The following is a 26,388-nucleotide window of genomic DNA, read 5'->3' as shown; positions in this document are numbered from 1 at the left end:
AATTCTCAATTTTTTTCACCTTTTGTATGAGCGTACTTGTACTCACGATATTGTGTTGTTTTACAGATTAAGTGAGATAATGGCCTATAAGCTGCCATTGTAAGTGCTCTTGAGAAAAAAATGAGAAAGTTGGGGCACAGTGTGGTCAATTACATCCCTATCACACAGAACCAGATTTTTTGATGCTGCATCTTGTAGTATAACTTTACAACCACCAAGGACGTGATGACAAAATGTCACCTGGTCAAAGCAGGTCTTAATGAGGCCAAGAAATTATGCTCCAAAAGACAGTCATGTTGCCCTAACTTGGTCCAAGACTAAAAACCAGAGTGTGCAGAGAAATGATGGATTCTGTCCTCCTTACTTATCATGTCCTTCAGCCAGCCTTTTCATAGACTTGAACAGAGAGCCACTCAAAGATATAGTCCCTGGTGGGGGCCTGGATTGGAGTTGTTGGTGGATATCAAGCCCCTGTGTTTCAGTGACGTAAGTTGACCGTCAGGCCTCACTGAGGCTCTGGCCCAGGAAGAAGGTCAGCCTGTTGGCAAGGACTGGATTTATTTCCCTCTAGGGAAACTCCAGTCAGAGAATCAGCAGTGGGCTCTTAACATCTGTGTCTCTTCCCCTCTATTCATTCTTCAGTTTCCTTTATTTTAACCACATTTATCCATCTCAATGTAAATTCTCCTAATGAGGGTTTTCTAATTGCTTATTCAGGCCAACTCCTTGACAATTAAAGGGAAAATCAGAAGTTTTATGTACGATGGTGACTCTCGAGCTATTAAGACAGCTGTTGTTATGTAAATTATCTGCCTTTTTTCTCTATTAGATAGTGAAATCTTGAGGGATAGTAAATATTCATGTCAGTTGAAAAAGTATTTTGGAGAATAATGATTTCTTTTGTTTAGCAGCGTTTGATAGCCTGGATGTAATAATAGTTCTCTATAGGAAATGAGATGCTTCATCTATCTTGGTGGGAATATCTGAAAAATCTGTTTACCCAGTACCAAGTAACAAATGAAAACAAATAAAAACGATCCTACAGATACTGTGGAAATGGACTCTCCATGGTCAGATCCATGCTGATAGATTTGGTCTATACCGCATGCCACACTTGTTCAAAATTAATTCATTTATAAAAAAGCTATACTTATAAAAAGCCTCTAACACGTAGGCAGTATGACATTTCTTCATCTGAGAGCAATCTGTATATCTTATTACCATCTCTAGCTAAAAATACTTTATGAATTCTAGATTCTTGTATGGAGTTAATCCTCCAGCTCAAGTTCACCTTGTTGCTAATTCTCCATCTCATTTCAGTGTGTAGGTGTTGATGTCGTTTTATGTAGAAGGGGAATGTATTTCATCTGTCCCCTTCTCCAGCTGTCAGCAAATCTGTGCCTAGGGGGAAGCTGCAGGGGTCTATATGAGCCACAACCAGCAAGTAGAGCCTTGTCATTGTCTAGAAATGTTCTCTGCGTCTGCCACTCTTACTCCCTTTTCTGCAGCTGAGGAATGGGGTTACGTGAATGAGTGTTTGAAGAATCAAGAACAATGGGGCCTTTGAGTACTTTAGTACAGCAGACCGTATTGGTTGCTTACCCCACATGCATTTCCCCACAGTCTCCTCTTCTTTAGCAGAAATCTGATTTTGCTCAAATTGTGCTCCATGGGGAAGGTAATCCCTTCCCCAGCTCAAAGGTGAATCCTGAGTAATTTAAGCCTATAATGGTTGTCTCATTTCATTTGCTAATGGTTAGTTGAGATGTGAGCTGGTAGCTTAGACCTGACCAAGGAAACGTGAGGGGCAATTTTCCTCAGGACCGTCAAAGTAAGATTTTCAGATCTTAAAGGAAGCACTCAAGGAAGATAGTCTCTTTTACCTCTGGATTTTGTCATTCTGCATGTGATGGCAGGAATTGCAGCAGCCATCATGTAACTTGATGAAAGCTAGTCTGAGGACAATACTGATAAACTAGGATAGCAGAGCAAGATGGAACAAAAATATGAAATGAATCCTAAAATCTCCATACCCAAGGACTTCTGCTTTGAAAGAGAATATATTTTCATTTTATTTATTTATCTCTGAGAAAATGTAGCCATACTTCAGAGATGTTGCTGGTTTGGTTCCAGGCCACTGCAATGAAGTGAATAATACAATAAAGTGAGTCACATCAATTTTTTGGTTTCCCAGTGAGTATAAAAGTTGTTTACTACACTGAGGCCTATTAAGTGTACAGTAGCATTATGTCTAAAAAAATACAAAGTATATACCTTGATTAAAAACACTTTGTTACTAAAAAATGCTACCCATCATCTGAGTGTTCAGCAAGTTGTAGTAGTAACAACAAAAATCAATGATCACCGTAACAAATATAATAATAATGGAAAAGTTTGAAATATTGTGAAAATTACCAAAATGTGACACAGAGACCCAAAGTGAGCAAATGCTGTTGGAAAAATGACACCGATAGACTTGCTGGACTCACGGTTGCCACAAACCTTCAATCTGTTTAAAAAAACAAAACAAAACAAAACAAAACAAAATAAAAAAACCCACAATGTCTGGGAAGCGCAATATAGCAAATCACAATAAAACGAGGTATGACTGTATATTTTCCTTATTGTTTGACTTGGGTTTGGTTTTCTGTTACCTGCCAACAAAAGCATTCTTACTGATCTTTGGAGATACGACATAAAGCAATCATGGAAATTCTTTGGCCACGTTCAACCCAGTTGTTCTTAGATGCTACAGCTCCTCGATTTCCCTGCCCTGTCTTCCAAAGCCCAGTGGGCATGAGGGGCAACACTGGCCCAGAGAATTGATGAGTTTTGGATGGTGCATTTTTCTTGCATATCACACATGCAACACACACACGCCAACTTTGTGTAGTCAAATTAAGCTTGTAGAGCCAGAAGGTTCTTTACTGATTCATACCAACAAGAATTAAGTAGGTGTATTTTGGCAAAGAGAGAATGACTAAATCGAGACGACACAATTTTTAGAGATACCAAGGCGCAGCTTAAATGTCATGCTTTCGTGGATCCTTCCCTGAGTCCCCAAGGCCGAGCTCGTCACTCCTTCTCCCTGTTCTTGTACCATTGTATTTATATCCCGGGCAGGGCCACAGGTTATCAGAGCAAGTGGTACCAGGGGTTGGTTGTTAGATTGTGAGTTCATACAGAGCAGGGGACTAGTTGTAACCTTTGTTGTGTTCACTCACTTAACAACTATTTTTTTCATTTTAATTTTAATTAAAAAAAAATTGGGGGGGTAATTAGGTTCATTTATTTATTTATTTTTAGAAGAGATACTGGGGATTGAACCCAGGACCTTGTGCATGCTAGACATGCACTCTACCACTTGAGCTACATCCTCCCCCACCAACTATTTTTTCTGTATCTACTATATTCCAGACATTGGGCTGGATATTGAAGATGCAATAGTAAGGAAAAGCGGATGTGCCCCTACAGTCATGGAATTTAGTCTCTAGTCCAAGACAGACAATCAGGTCATCACAATAATCAATTAATTTCTTGCCGATAACCAAATGAATGGCATTCAGTAATTATCTATTGAATTCAGTTACAGGATTTTCAGTATGCCACAGGGTCTCTTATCCTCCTGAAAGTTAGCCCAGGTTCATATTGTGGCTGAAAGATTCCCAGAGACAAACAAGATTCAGCCCTAGAGTGTAAGCTCCTTTCACGTCTCTGCTTGCACGTGTTTGCTAATATCTCATTGGCCAAAGCAAGTCGCATGGCCAGGCCCAAGGTCCACATTGAAGAACATTATGCTCTTCATGGATATAGGCAGGTAGCATTGGTTGGGGGCAGTTACTACACCAATCTGCCACACTATTTTTAAGTGTGGTTTATGTTATGAAAAACTTTAACTCAGCCAAGGAATTTAAACAATGATCATTTGAATCCAAAAATAAGTTTCTTGCTACAAATTCACACTCAAACTAAAATTTGATTCAGACCTTTTAAATGGGACAAAATAGTGTGGTTCACAATGAACAGTGGATCTAAGCCTTTGGTCTTAAAATCTTTACCCAGTGCTTTGATGAGAGAGAGGAGTAGTGGCAACCAAGCGTGGCTGGTCACCCAGCCTTTGTGCCATTTACAGTGAGGGCCATCTTTCCTTGTGAAGTCTGTAATGAGAATAATTAACTCTTCTCCCCGCCAATATCCAGAGGAAGCCATTCTAAACTGAATGGTTGGCTCATACCAGTAATACTTGCTATAAATTATGTAATGTATGATCAATAACCAATATTTCTCCTCTACTGCATTATAACAAATGAAGTTTTAGATTAGGTTCAGGGTAGAAATTCTTAACTAAAAATAAAAAATAGGATGGATGTAAAGAAATAAAGCTTCACTTTAAGCAAACTTTTTTTTAAGTGATAGCTATATTTTTTTAAACATTTTTTATTGAGTTATAGTCATCTTACAATGTTGTGTCAAATTCCAGTGTAGAGCACAATTTTTCAGTTATACATGAACATACATATATTCATTGTCACATTTTTTTCGCTGTGAGCCACCACAGGATCTTGTATATATTTCCCTGTGCTATACAGTATAATCTTGTTTATCTATTCTACATTTTGAAATCCTAGTCTGTCCTTTCCTACCCCGTGACCCCTTGGCAACCACAAGTTTGTCTGTGAGTCTGTTTCTGTTTTGTATTTATGGTTTCTTTTTTTTTTAGATTCCACATATGAGCAATCTCATATGGTATTTCTCTTTCTCTTTCTGGCTTACTTCACTTAGAATGACATTCTCTAGGAGCATCCATGTTGCTGCAAATGGCGTTATGTTGTCGTTTTTTATGGCTGAATAGTATTTCATTGTATAAATATACCACATCTTCTTTATCCAGTCATCTGTTGATGGACATCTAGGCTGCTTCCATGTCTTGGCTATTGTAAATAGTGCTGCTATGAACATTGGGGTGCAGGTGTCATTTGAAGTAGGGTTCCTTCTGGATATATGCCCAGGAGCGGGATAAGCAGACTCTTAAATCTTGAAATTCTATATAAACTAAAGTGTCTATGCTTGTTTTATTTGAAGAAGTGTGCAATTAAGAGAAAATGTGTTATAGATCTGAATGGTGAGTTAAACTAAGATGTGGGTCTTGTAGAAAGATTATCTACCCAAAGACATCTACAAAATTACATATTCTGGTTGGAAAGTTAATGTATAAAGTCACTTGAATTGATTAATATTAATAATGAAACAACTCCAAATCTAGAACTAATTTGAGGATCCTGCATTCTTCTCTGTTCTTACTGGGAAAAATCTGTGACTCTCATTCCTAGAGTTTTGTTTGATAAGGACTTTTGGATCACTGAACACACAGCATATAAGAAAGTGCCAGAAATAGCTAGAATTGGTCCAGATTTACTACAACAGTATTACTTATAGTGCCTTTGAACTCAACAAAACATACAAGGCGTATATACCTGCATATATACACACACAGGAAGATCAGATGGGATTGTCAAACCCATATTGGTTTTCTCCATTTTGTTTTGATTATAAAAGCCATAGAGAAGGTTTAAGGGGCTCTCAGAAGAGTGGACAGAGGTTTTGAACACAAGTGCAGTAGGGCTACCATATGTATGTGGAAGCAAGGCCGGGTCCTGTGTAAACAATTTGAAATATTCCTTCAGAATGGTTTATCCTCTAAAAGTTTTGCATCTTCCCTGTTCTGCTTATGTTTCATGTATGGGGCATGTGGACCTCATTTCTCTTTTCTGTCAAACATATGAGTATTTCATGGACTCACTTTTCCATGGGCTAAACTGAGGTTTGAATTTTAAAATCTGTAGCATACTATAGTAATGAGATAACCAGATTATGGACTTCTGTCTGTGATTCACATACTGACTAGAGAAAGAAGCATAAAGAGTGTTGCAGAATTAAAAGTCAATCTGCCTTATCTTAATATGTGTATTTCCTTTACATCCGTCAGTTTGAAATTTGAAAGTGTTCATCTGTCCATGGCATTGATAGCATTCACCCAAGGTCATCTGAAATTTGAGTTTTTAATCAAACTGGAAGTCATTTTTTTTTCCTGAAGCAGAGTTCAACTATGGTAGTTTAATCATCACTTCCAAAAATTACTTCTGGCTCCTTTTGAAAATTGCTTTTTTGTATGAGGATTCCATTACAGTATGCAGGGTATTACATTCCTGGAAATAATGTAATGATGTTGTACATCATGGAGACAAGGACTTTGGGTTGAGCAAAATGGAATATTTAGAGTGCAGAATGCCATTTAGATAGCCCTCCAAACATCTCTAAGTATTGTGTATCCCTGCCTTAACATCATGGAGTGTGAACAAGAAGGAACCTTGAAATCATCAGGTTTAGTACCCCCAGTTTATACGTAAGGAAACTTTGGCCCAGAGAAGTTATTCAAGGTCACTTGTTCAAGGTCACTCAACTAATTTGGCCAAGGGGAAACCCAGAGTTTCATGACTTTCAGTCCAGCCAACTTTTTTCACTCCACCATCCTTTTTCTTATGTACTACAGCAAATAAGAATGTTTCAAAATATAAATGTCCTTACAGTTTTAGAGAACAACCAAAATAGCATCCTTTAAATGATAAATATGAGAGCATTGGTTCTAAAACAACATTTAATAGTATTTTCATCCTAACAGTCTATCTATTTAATAGACAGATACGTATTAATTATCCATGCTGCACATACCAGGTAGACCCAGTCTATTAGAGGAATAAAAACAGATGGATTTGTACAGGATTTATAGCTATATTTGTCTTTCTGTAGGTAACATTTGACGTGGAACTATTTCAAGTCGGAGCAGGGAGAAAGCATAAGGTTCAGATCTGGCAAGGCTTCTGGAAGAAGATGGGTTATGAATAATTAGAGGATACAGTGATGTCATGTAAGAGTCATGGGCAGGAAGAACTTTCTACTGAGGAAGTATGGCAGTGAGGGAAAAGAGAGTTCTTTAGTGGGTCCTATTTGTTAGAATGGAGGAAATGAGCCCAGGGGACTGGAGAGTCAATGGTGATTCGACAGAGATGCATCCGTCAGAAGACCATTAATCGCCTGATGGGCAAAAGCCAGTGAGGATCACTACTGAGTTCTGGGAAGCACTGCTGGAAGGCTGAGCCCCATGTGGACTTTAGTGTTTGGTGATGGTCTTAAAACAACAACAACAACAAAAAAAAAATAGCTCAAAGTGATTAAAACTATGGAAAGGAAGAGAAAACATAAGAGGAGCATAAAGGTAGATTTATCACATGACAAGCCCAAAACAGAGTGGGACATGTACAGACATGGTTCTGAAAGAGAACCGTGAACGCCCATGGGGTTGGAATCCATGTCTGTAATTCTACTGAAACTTTTTTTTTAGTGTTTCTTTTATGAATATATTTGGCAAAGAACAATGTTAAAAGCTAGTGTTAATTTTTAAGGCATTTCCAGGTTATTTCTTGATAATAATATGGATTGAAATTAATCATTTAATGGCTTCAGAAGAGAGCACCATTTACTGGGTTATCAACCAGCCCTCGCCTCTTATGGATGAGGAAGCTGAGGCTCCCCGTGTGACATGACCAGCTCTTGGCATCACAGTGTCCTAGGAAGCTTTCAAATACGGATTCACTGAATGGATTTGAGCTGCTCAAAGTCACATTGACAGTGAGTAGCAGACCTGTCCCTGAGTTCAAGCCTCACAAAACTCTGGCCGTGACTCTTCCCCTCACTGGTGTAAGTAACCATGGAATGGAGGTGCTATAAAGTCACAACGTGAATTTCATTCCTCAAAGAAAATAATTTCATCTCTAGCATAATATTAGTACTAAGGGGCCAATGCTTTGACGGTGTTTAGTATACATTTCAGTCAACTTACACATTCTGTTAAACCGGCACACCCGTTTGCTAATCATTCTGTGTGAGTAGACATTTACTGTAGTGTAAGCATATTTGTCAGGTTAATCGTGACTTTGAACTATGGGTGGGAGGCCATCGGCACTCCAGGGAGGCCCAAGGAGGATAAGACAGTGCCTTTCTCCAGAGTGCCCAGACTATTCTCCAGTATCATGGGGGCAACCCCCACCCCCACCCCACTCCCTCATAAGGCTGCACGGAACCACCCAGCAGCTTAACGTGGAAGGTTGGGAGGCCTCTACAATATTGGTTCCTCAAAACGGACCTAGGGTAGCATTCCTGACCCCCTTCCTAGACTTTCTGTTTCAGTCAGTCTCAGAGTAGGGCCCCCAAATCTGGGGTTTTTAAAATTCTATAGGTAATTCAAATATATAGACATTTGGGAACCACAACTTGTAATATACCATATTAAACATCATTTTGCAAAGACTTAAAAGCAGGATTGATGTTAATTTCCTCCAGTAAGATCGGTCCCCATAGAGACCTATAAGCATGGGCTATGAAAGTCTACATCCAGACTAAGTTTACTTTTTACCTGGGAAGTCTTCTTTCCCCTCCCCATTTCAAACCGGGGGTAAGCTATTGAAATGGTGGGTGTCATCTGGTGGTAGTTACTGTTGTGCTCAGGATTTTGGAGAGACTTCTGTTTATTTGGCATGTTCCACACAAGCCTGTCAGACCCTGGGGATTTGTGGCATTTGCAGAACTTACAAGGCAGGCAACATAAAAATATATAATTCATAGAGTGAAATATTTTGGAGCTCCCTTCACTTTTACAAATTGGCCATAAAATAGAAACCACAGACATAACATTCGTATTACCAGAGTTGCCAAGAATGAAGAATCATTTGGGCCAGGGGTAGGGGGGTAAGGGGTTTTGCTGTGTACTTCTTTGTAGAACACCCAAAGAAAGGGTAAGGATTCAAAATGTGTGTGCAAATGAGAGTGGGAGCAGTAAAGTTGAGATGCCTGATAATTGGCAAATATCTGTGGAAGAAAATGGGGATTTTTGAGGTTAATCTTAAGAAGTCTTTAGAAATCTTTGCACAGTCATAGGTTTACCATTTGAGGGCATTTGCTTGTCTTGATGGACATGTCAAGTGCATTTAGGATATTATATACATTTTACTATGACTTATTGCTTCCTATTTTGTTCCTTTTGTAGTGAAGTGGGTCACAATATCCAGGCTGCTGTGACTCCTTACAATAGATTAGGGGGAAGGGGTAAAGGGAAAACTGCATCCTTCTCCTCTTCTTCTCCCATTAGCTGCTCTGACACTCCCAGCTTACATTAGCTTATAAAATATGTCCTGAGGCCAACCGACTCCTGTCAGCTCCGCCTGAGCCTTCTGGGGACATAAGTAATGGATGACTAATGACCAATGATACTGGTTTTGATAGTTGCCTGTTGAACAATAGCATTAAATGAGGTTGGACACATTCAAGACATGACGAAAAGAAATAGCATCTCTGTTGCAGAAGTCAAACTGAAGATCATTTTCACCCTGTGATGTTATAGTAGGATAGACAGAGTATTGTCTCAGGGTCAAGAAAGCTGCGAGCTGGGGTTTAGTTGGTACCTCCCACTTTTTAGCTTTGTGACCTTGAACATGCCAAATGATCTCTCTGGCCTCAGTTTACTCATCTAAAAATAGTCTTAATATCTACTTCCCAGGATATTTGAGAGAATGAAAAGACAAGATAAAGCTCTAACAGAGTTGAGCACAGACCGGGGTGGGGGTGACAGAAGTGGGGAGGGAGCTGGAATGGGTGGATTAGTGCAGATTTCCTCTAGACCTCAAACGCTGTCATTCTGTGAGTCTGTGACATGTGGGAAGGGAGGGGGCACACAGGAGAGTCACTTAGGTGCTATTAATGATGCTTAAATTGTCTGATACTTTAAAATCCTAGAGAAATGCCCAGCTAGAGTGAAGATAATTATGCTATTTGATTCAGTATTGTTAACACGGATTAAAAGAATTTACATGGCACAGAGCCTGGGAGAGGGTCAGGGTTGGCCCTCCGTATTTTTCACCATCATTCCAGAAAGTACACTTTAAATAAACGATGACAATGACTGGTAAAGCAGACTTCAAGAGCAAATTTATAGTTCTACTAAACGCAGGGATGAATCAACTTGTTACCATTGGTAATTTTAACACATCATCCAACCATCAAATTAACACATTGGTTTGGCCTGACTAAATCTGCCAATTCCAGTGGACTCCATAGGTTTTTAGGAAAGGGTTTAAAAGTCCCACCCTAAATTTGAGAGAACTTCATATTTGCGATGGTGTATGCTATGTCTTTAAAAGTCACAAGACTGATTCCAGAAGCTTTATCTGAAAACACATTTCCTCGCTCTACGTTCATACTCTGTAGCTGTACATTGGTGTTTAAAGAAATGGTAAAATTGGAGTCATGCTGGGGATGTTAAGCTCTCCTGTTTTTCAATTATTATTGTAGGTGTAGCTTCAAGAATGATGCAGGGATTTTAGTTTTTATATGTGTTCTTTTTAAATAACAATATTTATAATCATTATTTGGGAGCTTTCCACAAAACTGATGAAATAATTGGAATGAATGTATTTTTTAAACACTAACCAATAACCCAAAGGTAAATAACATCTTGAGCTATTAGCAAAAGGTTGTAGATAGATATTAAGCCTGCACCTGCATTAATTACCTAAGAAATTCCAGGGAAATTAAGTGTTTCCACCTAAGGTTTCTAAGTGCCTCTGTTCTTCATTTAAATCTTCTAAGGTATACCTGCACTCTTAGAATAAAGTACTTAATATGTGGTAACTCACATCTTCTAAGTCATCAATTTAGTCAGAACAAATTCTCCCTTGTTGTTCTATGCTGTGCTAGAAGACAAGGAAAAATGCATTCACCTAATTCCTGAACAGTTTATTTTTCCAAAGAAATTAAAATTTGTGTTTATGTTGGCAGCTCTGTTAGGACTGTAGTCCATCTCCCAGCCTGGTTATTATGGAAAGTCCAACTTACAAACACTATTAATATCATTACATTGAACATGAAGCCCAGTTCAACCTCCCTGGGTCATAACCTCATAAATAAGAACTAAGTGATTTATCTGAATATCTGAACTTCTGCAGTCATTGCCAGAGAACAGACTTTTGGGATACTCCATGGATTGAACCATAAGTAAAATGACCTTTTATAATGATGGTCTTTTTACCCTGATGAGTTTTATTAGCATTCAGTCAGAAAGATCAGCTATCTTTGAAAATTATTCTGGACTCACAGTTTAGTGGAATCATTGTGTTAATTCGTAAATCCCTTCAAGCTGCCAAGAACCAGTCAATGCCTGTTGAGGCCCTATATATACAAGGCATTTTCTAGGCACTGTGAGGACACATAATAGAAGATACTGTCCGGCCCTAAGGAAACAAAGTACTACTTATTTTAAAAATATATATTTATATATGCTGGAAAAACTATATCAAAGTGGTACATGACTGGTTGTTAAGTGAATGATGTGGATATTCTGTTTTACGCCAATGACAATTAGCCTTGAAGCTCCGAATTTATGAAATGCTACTTTGCATATAAAATATCTTAAGAAAATAAGTAAACCTACAATTACAAAGACAAAAATTCAACTTATATACCAAAGGCAAATTTGGGGTATATTTATGTTTATATTGTACTATATTCTTTAGTTATGGGCCTTTTTATGGCCTTTTGTTATGAATACGTGCTAAGTGAAGGAATCTTTTGATTATCATTTGTCAATTATTGCTCAATGCTGAGCATTCAAAATGGAAATAATATCTTTGCTGAGGATATAAATATTTGATCAGATGCTATGTGTAATTGCTTATTAGTCTATCAAAATCATTATAACTGGGCAATTAGAAAAGAAAAAGAAATAAAAGGCATCCATATTGGAAAAGAAGTAACCCTATCTGTCTGCAGATGACATGATCATGTGTATTGAAATCCTAAAGAACCCACACAAAATACTATTAGAGTTAATAAGTGAGTTTAGCAAGATTAGAGGATACAAGACCAATATACAAAAATCAGTGAACAGTCAATAAAAAAACTAATTAAGAAAACAATTCCATTTATAATAGCATCAAAAGGAATAAATGGACTGTGCGGCCTGCATACTGAAAATTGCAAAACATCAATGGAACAAATTAAAGGAAAATCGAATAACTAGAAAGACATTCATGTACATGTATTGGAAGACTTAATATTATTAAAGTGGCAATAGTCCTCAGATTGATCTACAGATTCAACACAATCTTTATCAAAATCTCAACTGCTTTTTTTGCAGAGATTGACACACTGATCCTAAAATTTATATGGAGATGCAGGGGACCCAGAATAGCCAAAACAGTCCTGAAAAAGAAGAACACAGTTGCAGGGGTTCACCCTTCCTGATTTCAGAAGTTACAATAAAGCAATAGTAATCAATACTCTGTGGTACCAGTGTAAGGATAAACATATAGGTCAATGGAATAGAATTGAGAGTCCAAAAATAAACCCACATATGTATGGTTAGTGGGTTTTTAATAAGGGTACCTAAACAGTTAAATGGAGAAAAAATTAATCTTTTCAATAAATGGTACTGGGACAAATGGATATTCACATGCAAAAGAATGACATTAGATCAGTAGCTCACACCATACACAAAATCAACTCAAAATGAATCAAAGACCCAAATGTTAGCACTAAGACTATAAAACTTTTCAGAGAAAACATAGGTATGTATCTTTGTGATCTTGGATTAGGCAATAATTTCTTAGATAGGATACCAAAAGCACAAGCAACCAAAGAAAAATTAGATAAATTGGACTCCATCAAGATTAAAAACTTGTGCTTTGACACTGTCAAGAAAGTAAAAAGACAACCCACTGAATGGGAGAAAATATTTTCAGGTCATATATTTCCAAATCCAGAAAAAATACAGAACTTTTAAAACTCAACAATAAAAAGACAAATAACTCCATTTTAAAATGAGTAAAGGATTTGAATAGACATTTCTCCAAAGAAAATATACAAGTGGCTAATAAACACATCAGATGTGCTCAACATCATTAGTCATTAGGGAAATGCAAATCAAAACCACAATGAGATACCACTTCATGTCCATTAAGATGTCTATAATAATAATGATAATAAAAAAACAAGCAATAACAAGTGTTGGCAAGGATGTAGAGAAATTGAAACTCTCATCCATTGCTGGTGGGAATATAAAATGGTGCAGCTATATTAAAAACAGTTTGGCAGTTCTTCAAAAAATTAAAGAGTTATTCTATGATCCAGCAATTCCACTGTAGGATGTACTCAAGGTAAAATCAAAACCATATGTCCACACAAAAACTTATACATAAACGTTCATAGCAACATTATTCATAGTTGGCAAAAAGTGGAAGCAATCCAGATCAAATGTTCTTCAGCTGATGAATGTGTAAACAAAATATGGTATATCCATACAATGTAACGTCATTCAGCCATGTAAAGAGATGAAGTACCAATTCACACAACAGCAACACTGATGAACCTAGAAATCATTACACTCAGTGAAAGAAGCCAGACACAAAATGCCACGTTATATGATTCTGAACATGTGAGATCTTCAGAATGCTCTAGACAAAACCATAGAGACAGAAGGTAGGTAAATGGTTTCAATGGATCAAGGTAATGAAGTAAATGGATAGTAACTGCTAACAGGTATGGAATTCCTTTCGGGGATGATGAAAATGTTCTGCAATTAGGTAGTGGTGATGGTTCACAACTTAGTGAATGTACCTAAACCTGCTGTGTTTGTATACTTTAAAAGGGTGAATTTTATCATATTTAAATTACATCTCAACTTTAAAATTTCCTATATTTTCTTTGAGTATTCTCCAGATTAAATTGTAATAATATATAAGCATAATATAACTTGCAAAAGAATATTACCATTAAAGCACACATTTATGTAGTTTCTTCCTAAGGAAAAACAAAAGAAGCATCACAACCACTATTATAGACGGCATGAAATTTTGCCAGGGTTAAGTATCAGTGCAGATAGGTAATGAGTCCAGTGTTTCTCTCAAGTTGCACTATGAAGATTAAACATGAGCTCATTACTTCTGTCCTCTCATTCACTCCATATGGACCTTTCTCATTTAGATAGAGCAAACACTTATTATTCTGAAACTGAGGGGAGGGGCCGAGCTGCTTTAACCCCAAAGTCAATCATTTGCTCTCTGGTTCTTTCCCAGGTGCTGCCTTTCCCGAGCCAGGTGGTGTATAACAGAGTTGGCAAGTGTGGGAGTCGTACCGTGGTCTTGCTTCTGAGAATCTTGTCAGAGAAGCATGGATTCAATTTGGTCACTTCAGACATTCACAACAAAACCAGGCTTACTAAAAATGAACAAGTAAGTTGTCTCTGCCCATGGTTAAACTGTACTTTGCTTTAACTTGTTTGTGTAATTAGTGGGTGCCTTCTAGAACACCCTTTAAACCCTTAACGAATGAACACCAGAGGTATAATTTCATCCTGTATTTTTGCCAGAGTGTGGAAGGAAGTTTAAGTCAGGGCTCTGACAGAAGTCTTCAAACCAGGAAATTTCCCTGGAGGAATACTTTTCTTAAGACCAGTGAAGGGCAGCGTCCACTGGTCATTGTCTATTTAGCTAAAATGAGCAATGCTTCAATCTCAGATGGTTACACCACTGAGCTATAAGTAGTGCTGGCATCCTGAGAGCAAAAATAAGACAACTTTATTTTAATATTTCTTCCTCTGCATTTCCTCAGAAGTGTCTCACATTTTTATGGTTATCATAAAGAGAATACCCTCTTTGGGCCAGGAATCTGGTTGGTTGATGGGGCATGAACTTCCTGTTATAGTAAGTTCAAGGGGTCTTGAGCTTCCAAAACAGCTTTTGGCATATTCAGTGGTGACAAAAGAATTGTCCAATTTCCCAGGAACAAATCTGCCCTAATATAGCCGAGTCGTACAAGTGGACATGCTGGTGGTGGAGTAGGGGTGCTATACTCTGGCAGGAAGCTGTGGAGACAGATCCTACTTTGTAAGCTTATACCAAAGTAGGGCTGACGGTCTCCACTCAGGTGCTTTGCTGATGAAGAAAAGTTAGGCCTGGTGCTCTCACAGTCCTTGTATAGAATCAAGGTTGTTAGCCTGGTCTCAGAAAGTTGCCTCTGTCCCCTTAGATACTTAGGATGGATGAGTGGCCACCAGTGTAAGTCGGAGTTCTCCAGAAAACAGAATCAGTAGGATGGAGATATATCTATCAATAGACGGACAGATAGAAAAGGAGATGTCTTGTGAGGAATTGGCTCGTGCAACAGTGGAGACTGAGAAATCCCACAACCTGCCACCTACAAGCTGAGAGCCCAGGAAAGCCACTGGTGTAATTGAGTCCGAGTCCAAGTGAAAGGCCTGAGAACCAGAGGAGCTAATGATGCAGATCCCAGTCCAAGGGCAGGGGAAGAATATAAGATGAGATGCCCCAGCTTAATTCAGTGAGGCTGGGGAAAAAATCATACTCCTCCTCCCTCCATATTTGGTTCTACTCGGGCCTTCAAGGGATTGGATGAGGCCCACCCACAGTGGGCAGGGAAATCTGCTTCACTGAGTCCAATGATTCAAATGCTAATTTCAACCAGAAACACCCTCACAGGAACACCAGAAATATTGTTTAATCCAGAGACCCCCTTGACCAGTCAAGATGACACACGGAATTAACCATCACACCATTCAATGAGTCTGTAAGTTTGGGGAATAAACAAGGCACATTGTTTACTATCAGGTTGAGACTATAATTATGGAAATTTCCACCCATGTCTACTTCTTTTTGACATAACCTCCATTTTTGAGGCATTCAAAACCTCTCATATTTCCTTTCCTCTCAAGGGAAATATGCAGTAAGTAGCCTTCCTTCCTCTATTATCATGGGGGACGGTAGGACTATTTTAAGTCAGTAACACAGACAACAGTACTTGGTATAAAGCCTGTATGTTTAGTGTCTTCCACAGTGAAAAGATCAGTATGTCCATCCCTTTGAAAACTTCCATTAAAGGGTCTCTGAGTAATAAGTCCAAATAGTCGTCAGCAATCGAGAAAGACTTTTGAGATCACCCCTTGCAGGTTCTCTCGTAGGCTCTCGATAGAAAAATTATATTTGGTGACATTTAAGGATATCACATTTTATAAGGGTAGCTTCTCTTTGAATTCCTTACCTGGTTGAAGAGCTAATATGATTAGGGCTGGTTATGCCCTTTTCACTACCTGGAAGAAAATGATTGTAATAGATACACTTTGTTGTTGAAATTTTATTATAAATGTTAAATTTGGTTTTCTTTTGATTCTTCGGGTCTGCTTATCAGATTATACTTTAATGTTCCTATGCGTGGGAACTATTCTCAGTTCTTGCAGCCTCGTGAAACACAATAGCTCAATTTTAGTTCCCACTGATGAAAAGTGTAACCAAGAGGCAGCAAAGAAACTAAGGTATTAGACAGTGAGATGTTCAGGAAGGCCCTGGAAGAGAGAGCACAGAATATGATATTTAAATTTACTGCAAGATTTTACATGAATCAACCTACTTTTTTCCCCATGAGAAGCACATATGAGAAAGTAAAGTACAGTCGGAACTGTCAAAGGAAGGATCTAGATTAAAAATTAAGAATAATTTACTAATGTTATATAATTTGTAAATCTTTTAGAAAGGGTTAAAGCCAAAGTCATCCCTCTCCTCTAAAATAGAGGTTAGTTCTCATCTGTTTGGAATGATTGGCTTGTCCAGAAGCCAGGGAATAGACTAGACAATCTTTTAAGGTTCTTTCCAGCCCTGTGATTCTGTGATATATTTATACAACTTCTACCATAATCTGTGTATAATTAGTTGAAACATTTCTGATTCCTGTGGTCAGTGTGACCTAGAATATATTTCATTACTTCATTATTCCAGATTCCTATTAAATTATAAGACAAGTTTTAAAAACTTCAGAGAAAGGTAAAGATACAATAGAATAAAAACAAACAATTTCCTTGTAAAAAGAAACATAAGATCATGACAGTTGCCACTCTGCAGACAGCTGACCAGGCCGTGACATACAAAGTGAGCCAGGAAATGCCAGGACAAGGCACCAAGTTTGAAAGTGGTTCAAGAATGTTTAAAGAAACTCTTTTTTTCCTTGTTATATGAATCTTTTTACCAAAGTTTAAAGTGCATAAAACAAGCAGAGAAAAAAATATTATTTTAACCTAATATATTCAGGAAATAATTAGTGGTATGAATGGCTCCTCTTCTTGGTAATTTATTAAAGGAAAAGGGGAGAAGTGATTTAAGAGATGAGTTAAAGTTTTATCGTCAGTGGTTCTCAACACTAGACAAACAGAACGCTGAAAGTACGTTCCCATGGAAACGTTGTTCTCTGAAGTTAATAACAATTGTGCTTCAGGTGCGGCACGAGTTAAACAGGCTCTTGTGGGCTGACCCGGGACTCCATCCACCATGTGGAACGTTTCTTTTATGAGAAAATGTGTTCCAAGTTCCAAACTACTGACTTACAAATGAACTTCGGAAAAGTATCCGCTTATAAGACTGGAATTATCTGTACCATTTCATTCATAGACAATGGCACCTCCCTGGGCCAAAGTCAAATTCACACATATGTTTCTCCCTGGAGGGTGGCTGTCATCACACCACACACACACACACACACACACACACTCAGTACTAGATTTTAAAAATCTGTTTAATGGAATAAGACATTGAAAGGATTATTAAAAATTAAAGAAAGCATGAAGACAGCATATGTTAGAATGTCTATAAAAATCTCATTACATCTGCCCTTAGAGAAATAGAAATGCCTTTGAAGTTAATATTTTAGAAAACTCTGCCTCAGTTGAAGAGCATGGTCCAGTGTTGGACCTTTGCAGGGCATATAATGCAAATCCATGATGACATCATTTCATTTATGTTGTAAAGCCAGATTTCAATTTCTTGGGTTAGTTTAGATGATCTCTTGGAAAATGGAGATTGCATACAATCTGAAAGATGAGGAACTATTTCCAGAAGACACGGGGTGTGATTTCCAAAAGACTTACAGGCATCTTTCTTAATGGTCTGACCCCTTTCAGAACATTGATCTAAAGACAATAAAAATCGAAGTGCCACAGGCATATCAAAGACATAAGAATTCAAAATTATTTCATTCTTGTTGGAAAGGCCAAAAATTGTTGGCATATGAGCCCAAAAGATCAAGAAAGCAAATTCTTTTACTATTTTTATTTATCCCAAAGCTACTGAGGATTACGAGTTGGAAACAGCGCTAACTATGTGCTAATTGTTTTACTTCATTATCTCATTTAACTCTTTTGGACCTAAAACTATACCAGTGAGTCAGTTTGACTTCCTATGTTATGGATGGGAAAAATAAGACAACTAGATGTGGTCACTTTCCCACTATAACGTACTAAAATGACTACTCGTGGCACCTGGACTTGAACTTGGCTGTCCTGAATCCAGGAGCCATTGTCCCACTGCAGCGGCTGTTGGCTCCGGCTGCACAGCAGGGTCTCCAGCAGAACCTCTGAAACATGTGTTTGCAATGGCCCTTCTCCTGGAGACTCTGGAGCAGGATCCAGAAAGCTTTTTTTTTTTTTTTTTTTTTTTTTTTAATCAAATGCCACTGGAGATGCTAGGGTACAGACAGTGTTAAGAATCCCCATCGAAACCGTCATATCAGCATTTTCCTAAGTGTGTTCCTTAGAATCCTAGTCCCCGAAGACACTGAAAAAAAAGAAAAGAAAATATCATGCTTCAATAAATTGGGGAAATGCTGCCCTCTTGTCCCCCCATAGGAGAGTCACAAGAATTATTCACATTTTAAACTCTGAGAATTCTTTCAATTAAAATCAAAGTGAAGAATCTGTTTAACTGACTTTCACCTAGAGTTCCCTAGTCTTAGTTGGCCAGGGGACCCTTTATGAGTCTTTGTGGCTCTCGCGTGCCTCCCACGGAACTCTGAGTCACAGTTTGGGAGGTGGTGGACCAGCCTGTATGCATCCCTCAGTCATACCGGTAAAGGCTGCTCGTTCACTGTAAACTCCACATCTGATCCGACTCTATTCAACAGCCATTCAACCGATCAAAATCTTGAAAAGTATTCAGAGGGTAGATACAGAGCTCCTATGTCTGTGTGCTCTACGTTGCTTTAACCGCTTGGTCAGAAACAGAATTTCTTTATAGTGTTTTAAATTCCCTTCACCACTGCTAACACCCACTGCAAAGTCCAAGTCTGACTGTGACTTACAAAGCAATGTGACTCAGGACGAGAAAACTCACTGAAAGAAACCAGATTAGATTTGGAAACAGTCTTGGGGCCATGGGGGTTTCTCATAGGTTTCCCTGAGGCAGGGTCAGTGGGCCTCCGTTTAAAGGGGAAGATTTGCTCATTCATTCTGGAGGCAGGTCTCGCCACTGTCTTTATTCCTTTTGATGAATGTTCATTGGGGACCTACTATTATTGTGGTATATTGAGCACCGGACAGCACAAAGATGTTTGTTATCTTATTTTAATCCTTTAAGCAACATTATTAGGAAAGTATTATCACTCACTTTGTAGGGAAAAACAAGCGTTCAAGAAGAATGTGGGAGAGTAAGAACTGAAAGTGAACTGGGGTCAAATCCTAGAGAACCTTGAATGTTAGGGTAAAGAAATTATTCATGGGCAGTGAAAGATCAATTAAAAAAGGATTCTTAACCATCATGGGCATCAGAATCTTCCAGGGAGCTCTTTCACAACACATGTTTCTAGGTCCTGCTACAAAATACTGAGTTAAATTCTTAATGGTGGAGCCCAGGCATTTGTATCCTGGGGGAGAAAGCTCCCCAGGAGATCCTCGTGCACAATTCTAGAGAAGAATCATTGCATGAAAGGCTGTAATTATTAAAAAGTTTTCCTTTTATTAAAAGAATAAATCCTCCACTAAGCAAGAAAAATTCCTTTCACCGAAGAATCCCTGAAACCTCTGAAGATGTCGTGTTTCATCCATATTAAGGGATGTCTCCTCAGGAGCCTGCACATTTATCCCAGAAACCTTACCCTTTCTTGAGACATTTTGGAAAAGTCTCCTTTAGAATGAACCTCAGAGTTTCCTGACCTTGGAGTAGGAGGGGCAGTGTCCACAGGCATCTGAGCTGCTCCAACCGGATTTTGGACTCAAACCAGAAAGATTAGCTGAGTCCAATCTCCAAGCTACAGGGGTAAGTTCACCCAGCTCTGCGAACAAAGTCTTATTTCGGAATCCTGTAGACAAAAGCTGAGTTCTCTAATGAAAACCCAATGGAAAGAAAAGGAAAAAAAAAGCCAGGAAGAAGCAACAAGGCCTGAAAAATTAAAATGTTTTCTCATCTCCTTCCAACTGTAGCCACTAGATTGATTTTCTCTATTCAGATGTAGCCCCTTTGCCTGGTCACATTATTGCTCCCCCTGGTGGTCTTCTTCTTCATTGCAGGCATGGGTTTGTTGCACTGACTGCACAAGCCCCAAGCAGAAGGTATGCAGACCGTCCCACCTCCGGCTGGAAGGGCTTCCTCATGCAGGTGGAAGAGGGAATGGTAGCGTGAGCCCACAGCCATCCTCTTGGCCTCTGAGGTTGAAGGACCAAGGAGCTCTCCTCTGAGCTAGTCCTTATTTGGTTTTGATGTATAAAAACATGCCTTTTCTTTCATTTAAGATGCTTTGCAAAATTATAGGGCATCTAGTTATTCATGAGTGACACAAGAATTCAGATCAGAATAGGGTCAATACCTGTCAGTTACTGCTGACAAGCATTTCCCAAAAGTCTTTTACTAACTAGCTGTGTTAGTAGAACTGCAGGTAAAGGTTTTCTGCTCTATCATCTCAGGTTGAAAGCAAAAGATTAAAAACTACTGCCTGATATATCCTCTGCATTATAAATTCTGTTTGATTCTTGCCTCTTTTTTTTAACTTCAATTCTGTCTCATTCTCGGATGTGCTGTGATTTAACTTCTTCCTTTAATGTGTTACCTGGTTACTTTTTTTCCTTTTTTTTTTTTTTTTAGTATTTTAAATTTATTCTTCGCTTATTATAGTATACTGCTTTCCCACCTTGAACTTTAAAAAATATTCTCTTTGATATTTTAAAGCTTTTATTTTTTATTATTTTTAATGCTTTTCCACCTGTCAGAACTTTCTTTCCATTTTTCATCACATGGAAGGTAGAAAATTCATATCCCCATAAACACTGTTTAGTCTCCAGAGTTATTTTGCTAACCAACCTCTTCCTTCCATTTTAACAGGTTATGTAGAGATCAAAAATAGATTAAAAAAACAAATTTCTTCTGTATAGCACAGGGAACTATATTCAATATCTTATAATAATCTTTAATGAAAAATAATTTGAAAATGAATACATATGTATATATGCATGACTGGGACAATATGCTGTACACCAGAAATTGATGCATTGTAACTGACGATACTTCAGTTTAAAAAACAGCAGTGGGAATGGTGAGGAGATTGCAGCTTAGTGATAAAAAGCAGGATTTTTGGTGTCAGACAGACTTGGATTTGAATCCTAGCTCTACCTTTTTCTAGCAGTGAGACCTTAAGCAATCTATGTAGCCTTGCTGTGCCTGAGTTTCTTAACCTGTAAACCTTGGATAATACTACTTAACTCGTGGAATCATTTGAGGATGAAATGAGAGCATGTATATAAAGAGGGTATAGGTACAGTGCATAGCCTGGGAACCACTCAGAAAATGATAGTTTGGTTTTGTTACATCCGAGATGTTGTAATAGTAAAACTGTTAGTTTCATATGACACCAGGGTAATAAACGGACAGGTCTGTCCCAGAAGGGCTAAATTCGTTGTCTTAGTGGTAATTCTGTCTTCAGTGATTTATACATTTCTTAACTCCAAAAATTTTTTTCTAAATGAAGTACTTTGTTGCATAAACATTTATGGGTATATGTTCTGTGTAGGCACATCAGCTTGGCTTTCTGGGGGATAAATAAAACCTGACCAAAACCCTCAAAGAGCTTACAGTATGATACAAAAGCAGTGGACAAACTCAACTATAATGTAACGTAAACAGAGCATGTCCTGGAAAATTCTTGAAGTGCTATGGGAAGTCAAAGAAAGCAACTTTATCTCTAGCCGAAGATGTTCAGAACCAAACCCATTTCCCCTCACTTCTGCAACCAAATTGGTTCCTCCGGCAGCATCCCCCATCTCTACAACTGGGTACCACCACGTGTTTGGAAGCTCTCTTAACCACTCCCTCTCCTTCCCTTCTGTTGCCAGCTCCCACAAGGCTCAGCAGATTCTCCTTCCTTAATGTCCCTAAACCTGTCCATCTGTTTTCACTTCCATGGACTTTGTTCTGTGATTCTCAAACTGTTATGCCTTAGACTCTCCTGAAGGGCTTGTTAAAACACGGATTGATGGGTCCTACTCCCAGAGTTTCTTCTAACTCCGCAGGTCTGGGCTAGGGCCTGAAATCTGCATTCTTGTGAGACAAGTGCCCAGTTGATACTGATGCTGCTGGTGTGGGAACCGCACTGAGAAGTGATGAGTTCATGACCTCATCATTTCCTCCAGGGATTGTTGCCCCGTCTTCCTAGTTAAGCTTTCTGCCTCTAATCCTTACCCTCTTCTTCACATTCACCTCCTGACCTCACATCTAAGAGGAAAAAAAAAAAAATCCTTTCTGGCTATAGATTGCCCAGAGGATAAATGTCAGAATCCCTCATGTGACCTGCAGGACCCTCACTCCTCCCTTCCTCTCTAGTCTTATCTCCTGCCTTCCGGATCCCATGCCTGACCTCCTGGCAGACTTAATTTCTGTGTCATTTTGTGTTTTGTCCTTTGCATCTGCCCTTTACTCTGTCTAAAATGCTGCAGATCTCTTTCTTCAGTTGTTAACTCCTATGGGTTCTTTGCAAAACACTCTGAAACACCTCGTTGGGGAAACACTGCTTCTCCATTTGAAGGCAGAGACAGGTGCCTCACCTCTGTGCCTTCTACCCCATGGTGGTTATCACATGATGGTACCTGCCTGCTAGTCCACTTCTCCCACAAGACTCTGAGCTTCCTGAGAGCAAGAACCAAATCTTTGACCTCTATAGCCACAACCCCGAGCGGTGCATTGCCTGCCAGAGTCGGAAACCAATGGATGTTTAATGAAAGGAGACATTTGGGAAGGCTATTTGGAGGAGGCAGGCATGCTAGCCAGATATAAAGAGTGATGAGGCTTTGGACATGCAGAGAGAAGAGAAAGAACATTCTAGAAGGAGAAGCTTGAGCCTGCACCAACACGGTCGGACTTGGACATGGTATGAGGAGAAGATAAGGAGGAGTTTAGTTTGGCTGGCCACAGGATGTGGAGTCAGCTGAGGGAGATAGTCAAGGCATAATTAACGTGACTCAGCAAGGGATGGAATATGGGAGCCCAGGAAAGACTAGATCAAATGTGAGGATGTGGAGAGTACCATTAACCAGAAACAGACTCTCTGGAGATAGAGTAAGCTGGAAAAGGAATCAAGAAGGATGAGTACCAAGAGTGTGGTCTTGGCCATGGTAGATTTGGGGACACCATTAAGACACATTCCACCACTTTGTCTTTATGAGTCTTGCTACTGATCTTATTCAGGTTTGATCTCTGGGGCTTATTAAGCACCCAGTAAATGCTGAATGAATGAGTGAAAGAATAAATGCACTGGAATCAGAATAAAGGCCAGCAGTGGTGCTGCATAAGCCAAGGAAAAGAAGGAGAGGTAGCTTCTTTGATGATTTTAGGTTGTGCCATTGCCACAAGACTCTGGCCAAGAGAAAAGGCAGGCTGCCGGCAGCAGTGCGAGGACCGAGAGAGGGAACTCAGAGGCTCAGGAGACCACTTCTTGTCACTGGAAATGGGGAAAGCGAGCCTTTGTGAAAATGATCAAGTGACACTGTGACCATGATCCCTTAAATGAACAGTTGTGGTACATCGTGTGGGTTTTACTATTTGGTGTGCAGAACAAAATGCATGGGAGCTGAAATGTACTCTCTGACTTCCCTGTAGTAATGCGATAAACAAGAGCATTAGTAACCTTTATTCTTTGTTTAAAGTTACGTCTAGAAAGAATGATGCATTGTCACTGCTAATCCATTTTTTTTCTCGTGAAATAGACAGCTTTATGACTATTATGACACTCTTCTCAAAATCTAACCACTACTGTTCTTCCTTAAGTTTAACACATAGACATGTGTTTAGAGAATGTAATACAGTGTTGAATACTTGAAAGAAATGGGTCTTCCGACCTGTTCTTTCCAGTCTTGTGCAATACTAAGGGGCTTTCTCATAACACTCTTATACGTGAGACATGTATCTGAAGAAAAATAGAGATTAAAGCATGAAATGGTCTTTATATTAAAACACACACACACAGTTACGTTTCTAAGCAGACATCTGCAGAGATCGGTTACCTTTGGTTGTGCTTCCAAATTGTTACCTTTTGGTAATTCTATTGGTAGATCCATCAAAAATCAATGTAAAGGAAGCAGGAAGTTTTATTACCAAAAACAAGCGCAGAGGCATGCGGGGGCTGGGGAGGGGGGTATGTAGAGGGATAAACAGTAGATAAAGAGGCAGGATTCAATTTCCTTTTATGCTCAAGCTTGGGGACAGGCAGGCCATTATTTCCCGGGGCCTGCCACTGACAAACAGGAGCACTGAGTTATGAATTGCAAGTCATTTACTTTTAAAATTCAATTTCATTTCTTCAAACAGTCCTTGTGAGCACAAATACCTAATGAAAGAGTTTAGGCATCGATATCCTAGTATAACAATCTATAAGTCATGTACTAGTTGGAGTTCATTCATTTAACAAATATTTATCAAGCATTTCTATGTGTCAGCCCTGGGCTAGACAGGAGGGAGCAAGGCAGACCAGGTTTCCTGTTACGCTTGAGGCAAACCTGGAGTTCCAGACTCTGCTTTTATTGTTGTTGTTGCTACTGGAGTTAACACATGAATGACCATTTTTGTTTCCAGTTTTCAACTTGAACTATAGAATATGAAATGCTGCCCTTCTGATGTGTATTCAAAGTTGCAATTTTCAATGTGCTTCTTAAAAATTCCAGTGTGTCGGCTTTGATGGAGCAAATTAGAAAATCTAAGGAAAGTGGAATTCAGGAAATTAGGGAGTCATAAGAATGCTTGGAATTTCTAACAGATTTTACTAAACATTTTCTGTATCATGACATGTTCCAGAAGACCGTAAATGTTAGTTTATACAAATTAAAACTACTTTTTGCTTTGCTGATAACTACAAATAAATAATTCAGATGACCACCCACCAAAAAAAAAAAAATCTTTTGAGGGGTTTATGTGTTTCTTATGAAATATTTGCTTTGTAAATTTTAAAATCAAAGAGAAAAATAATGAGGTGTTGCTTCGTTTTACTTCCACTTTTCAATTCTGCAGAACTCGTTTCAAATACTTCTGTAGACCCCAATAATATCATTATAGAAATGCAAAATAATGAGTAGCCTTTTGTCTTGATTTGACTTTAACAGAGGAGATTAAAGGGCTTTTCTTACTTGCGTTTCAGTACAGCAACACATTGAACTCTCCAGTTAAAATCACTTAATCTGCCACATTGTTTTCATAGTGGCTATCAACTAAATTAAATACAGGGCTATAAACTGGGATGGCTCTGTTTTATGTAGTCAGAAGCCTTATGTAAAGTTCATAAATGTTGCACAAAACACAGCTGCTTGGCCCTGGTCCAGGAGGTAATAAGTCAGGATAAAAAGAGTCAGGGAGATAACCTTTAGCTTAATGTAACTTGGTAAATTAGATCCTATATATGCTAATTTTGTACTTTTTTTAATAGATGGAACTGATTAAAAATATAAGTACTGCTGAACAGCCCTATTTATTCACTCGACATGTCCATTTCCTCAACTTCTCAAGGTAAGATATTTTCCAGTTTAATGGTTCTTTCTTTTTTCTTTTTTTTTTTTCTTTCCCAGTACTTAGTTTCCTTCCAATGAACAATTGCTTGAAAATCTACCTTCATTTCCAAGGTAGTGTAATTGCCCTTCAAAAGACATTTTTAATCCTTTTGTTTTTTCTGTAGAGGGATCAGAATTTGAAATATTTGGACAGAAGCTTCATTTCTTTCTAGAATACTGATCTTAAATCTTGTGAAAACTTGGAATTATTTTTCATGGGAAACTATTTGGACCGATAGTTCTTTAAAAAAAAAATAGGTTTTATACTGAAACAAAATAGGCAAGAGATAGGTATTTTAATAGATATATTTCATTGCATGTCTTTCTATAGCTTGAACCTGCACGGGACTCTGGGAATAATTTAATGGTGGAATTAGGTGTATTTTGTAGGATCCAAAAAGCTAGTATCAGCCTCTCTGTCTACCTTCTTA

The 26,388-nt window shown here is 38.5% G+C and overlaps 1 protein-coding gene across 2 annotated transcripts in view; it reads left to right on the top strand.

The window, feature by feature from the left end:
- Positions 1–26,388, top strand: part of UST (uronyl 2-sulfotransferase) — a 271,245-nt gene that overhangs the window by 146,027 nt on the left and 98,830 nt on the right. For both annotated transcript variants that reach the window (XM_064486595.1, XM_010993983.3), the window contains exons 3-4: positions 14,181–14,336; positions 25,837–25,916. In XM_064486595.1, the coding sequence (XP_064342665.1) occupies positions 14,181–14,336; positions 25,837–25,916 (236 nt within the window). The remainder of the gene's footprint in view (positions 1–14,180; positions 14,337–25,836; positions 25,917–26,388) is intronic.

The sequence above is a fragment of the Camelus dromedarius genome, chromosome 6, assembly GCF_036321535.1.
Source record: "Camelus dromedarius isolate mCamDro1 chromosome 6, mCamDro1.pat, whole genome shotgun sequence".
In the NCBI taxonomy this organism is placed as follows: domain Eukaryota; kingdom Metazoa; phylum Chordata; class Mammalia; order Artiodactyla; family Camelidae; genus Camelus; species Camelus dromedarius.
This window is presented reverse-complemented; position numbering and strand designations above follow the sequence as displayed.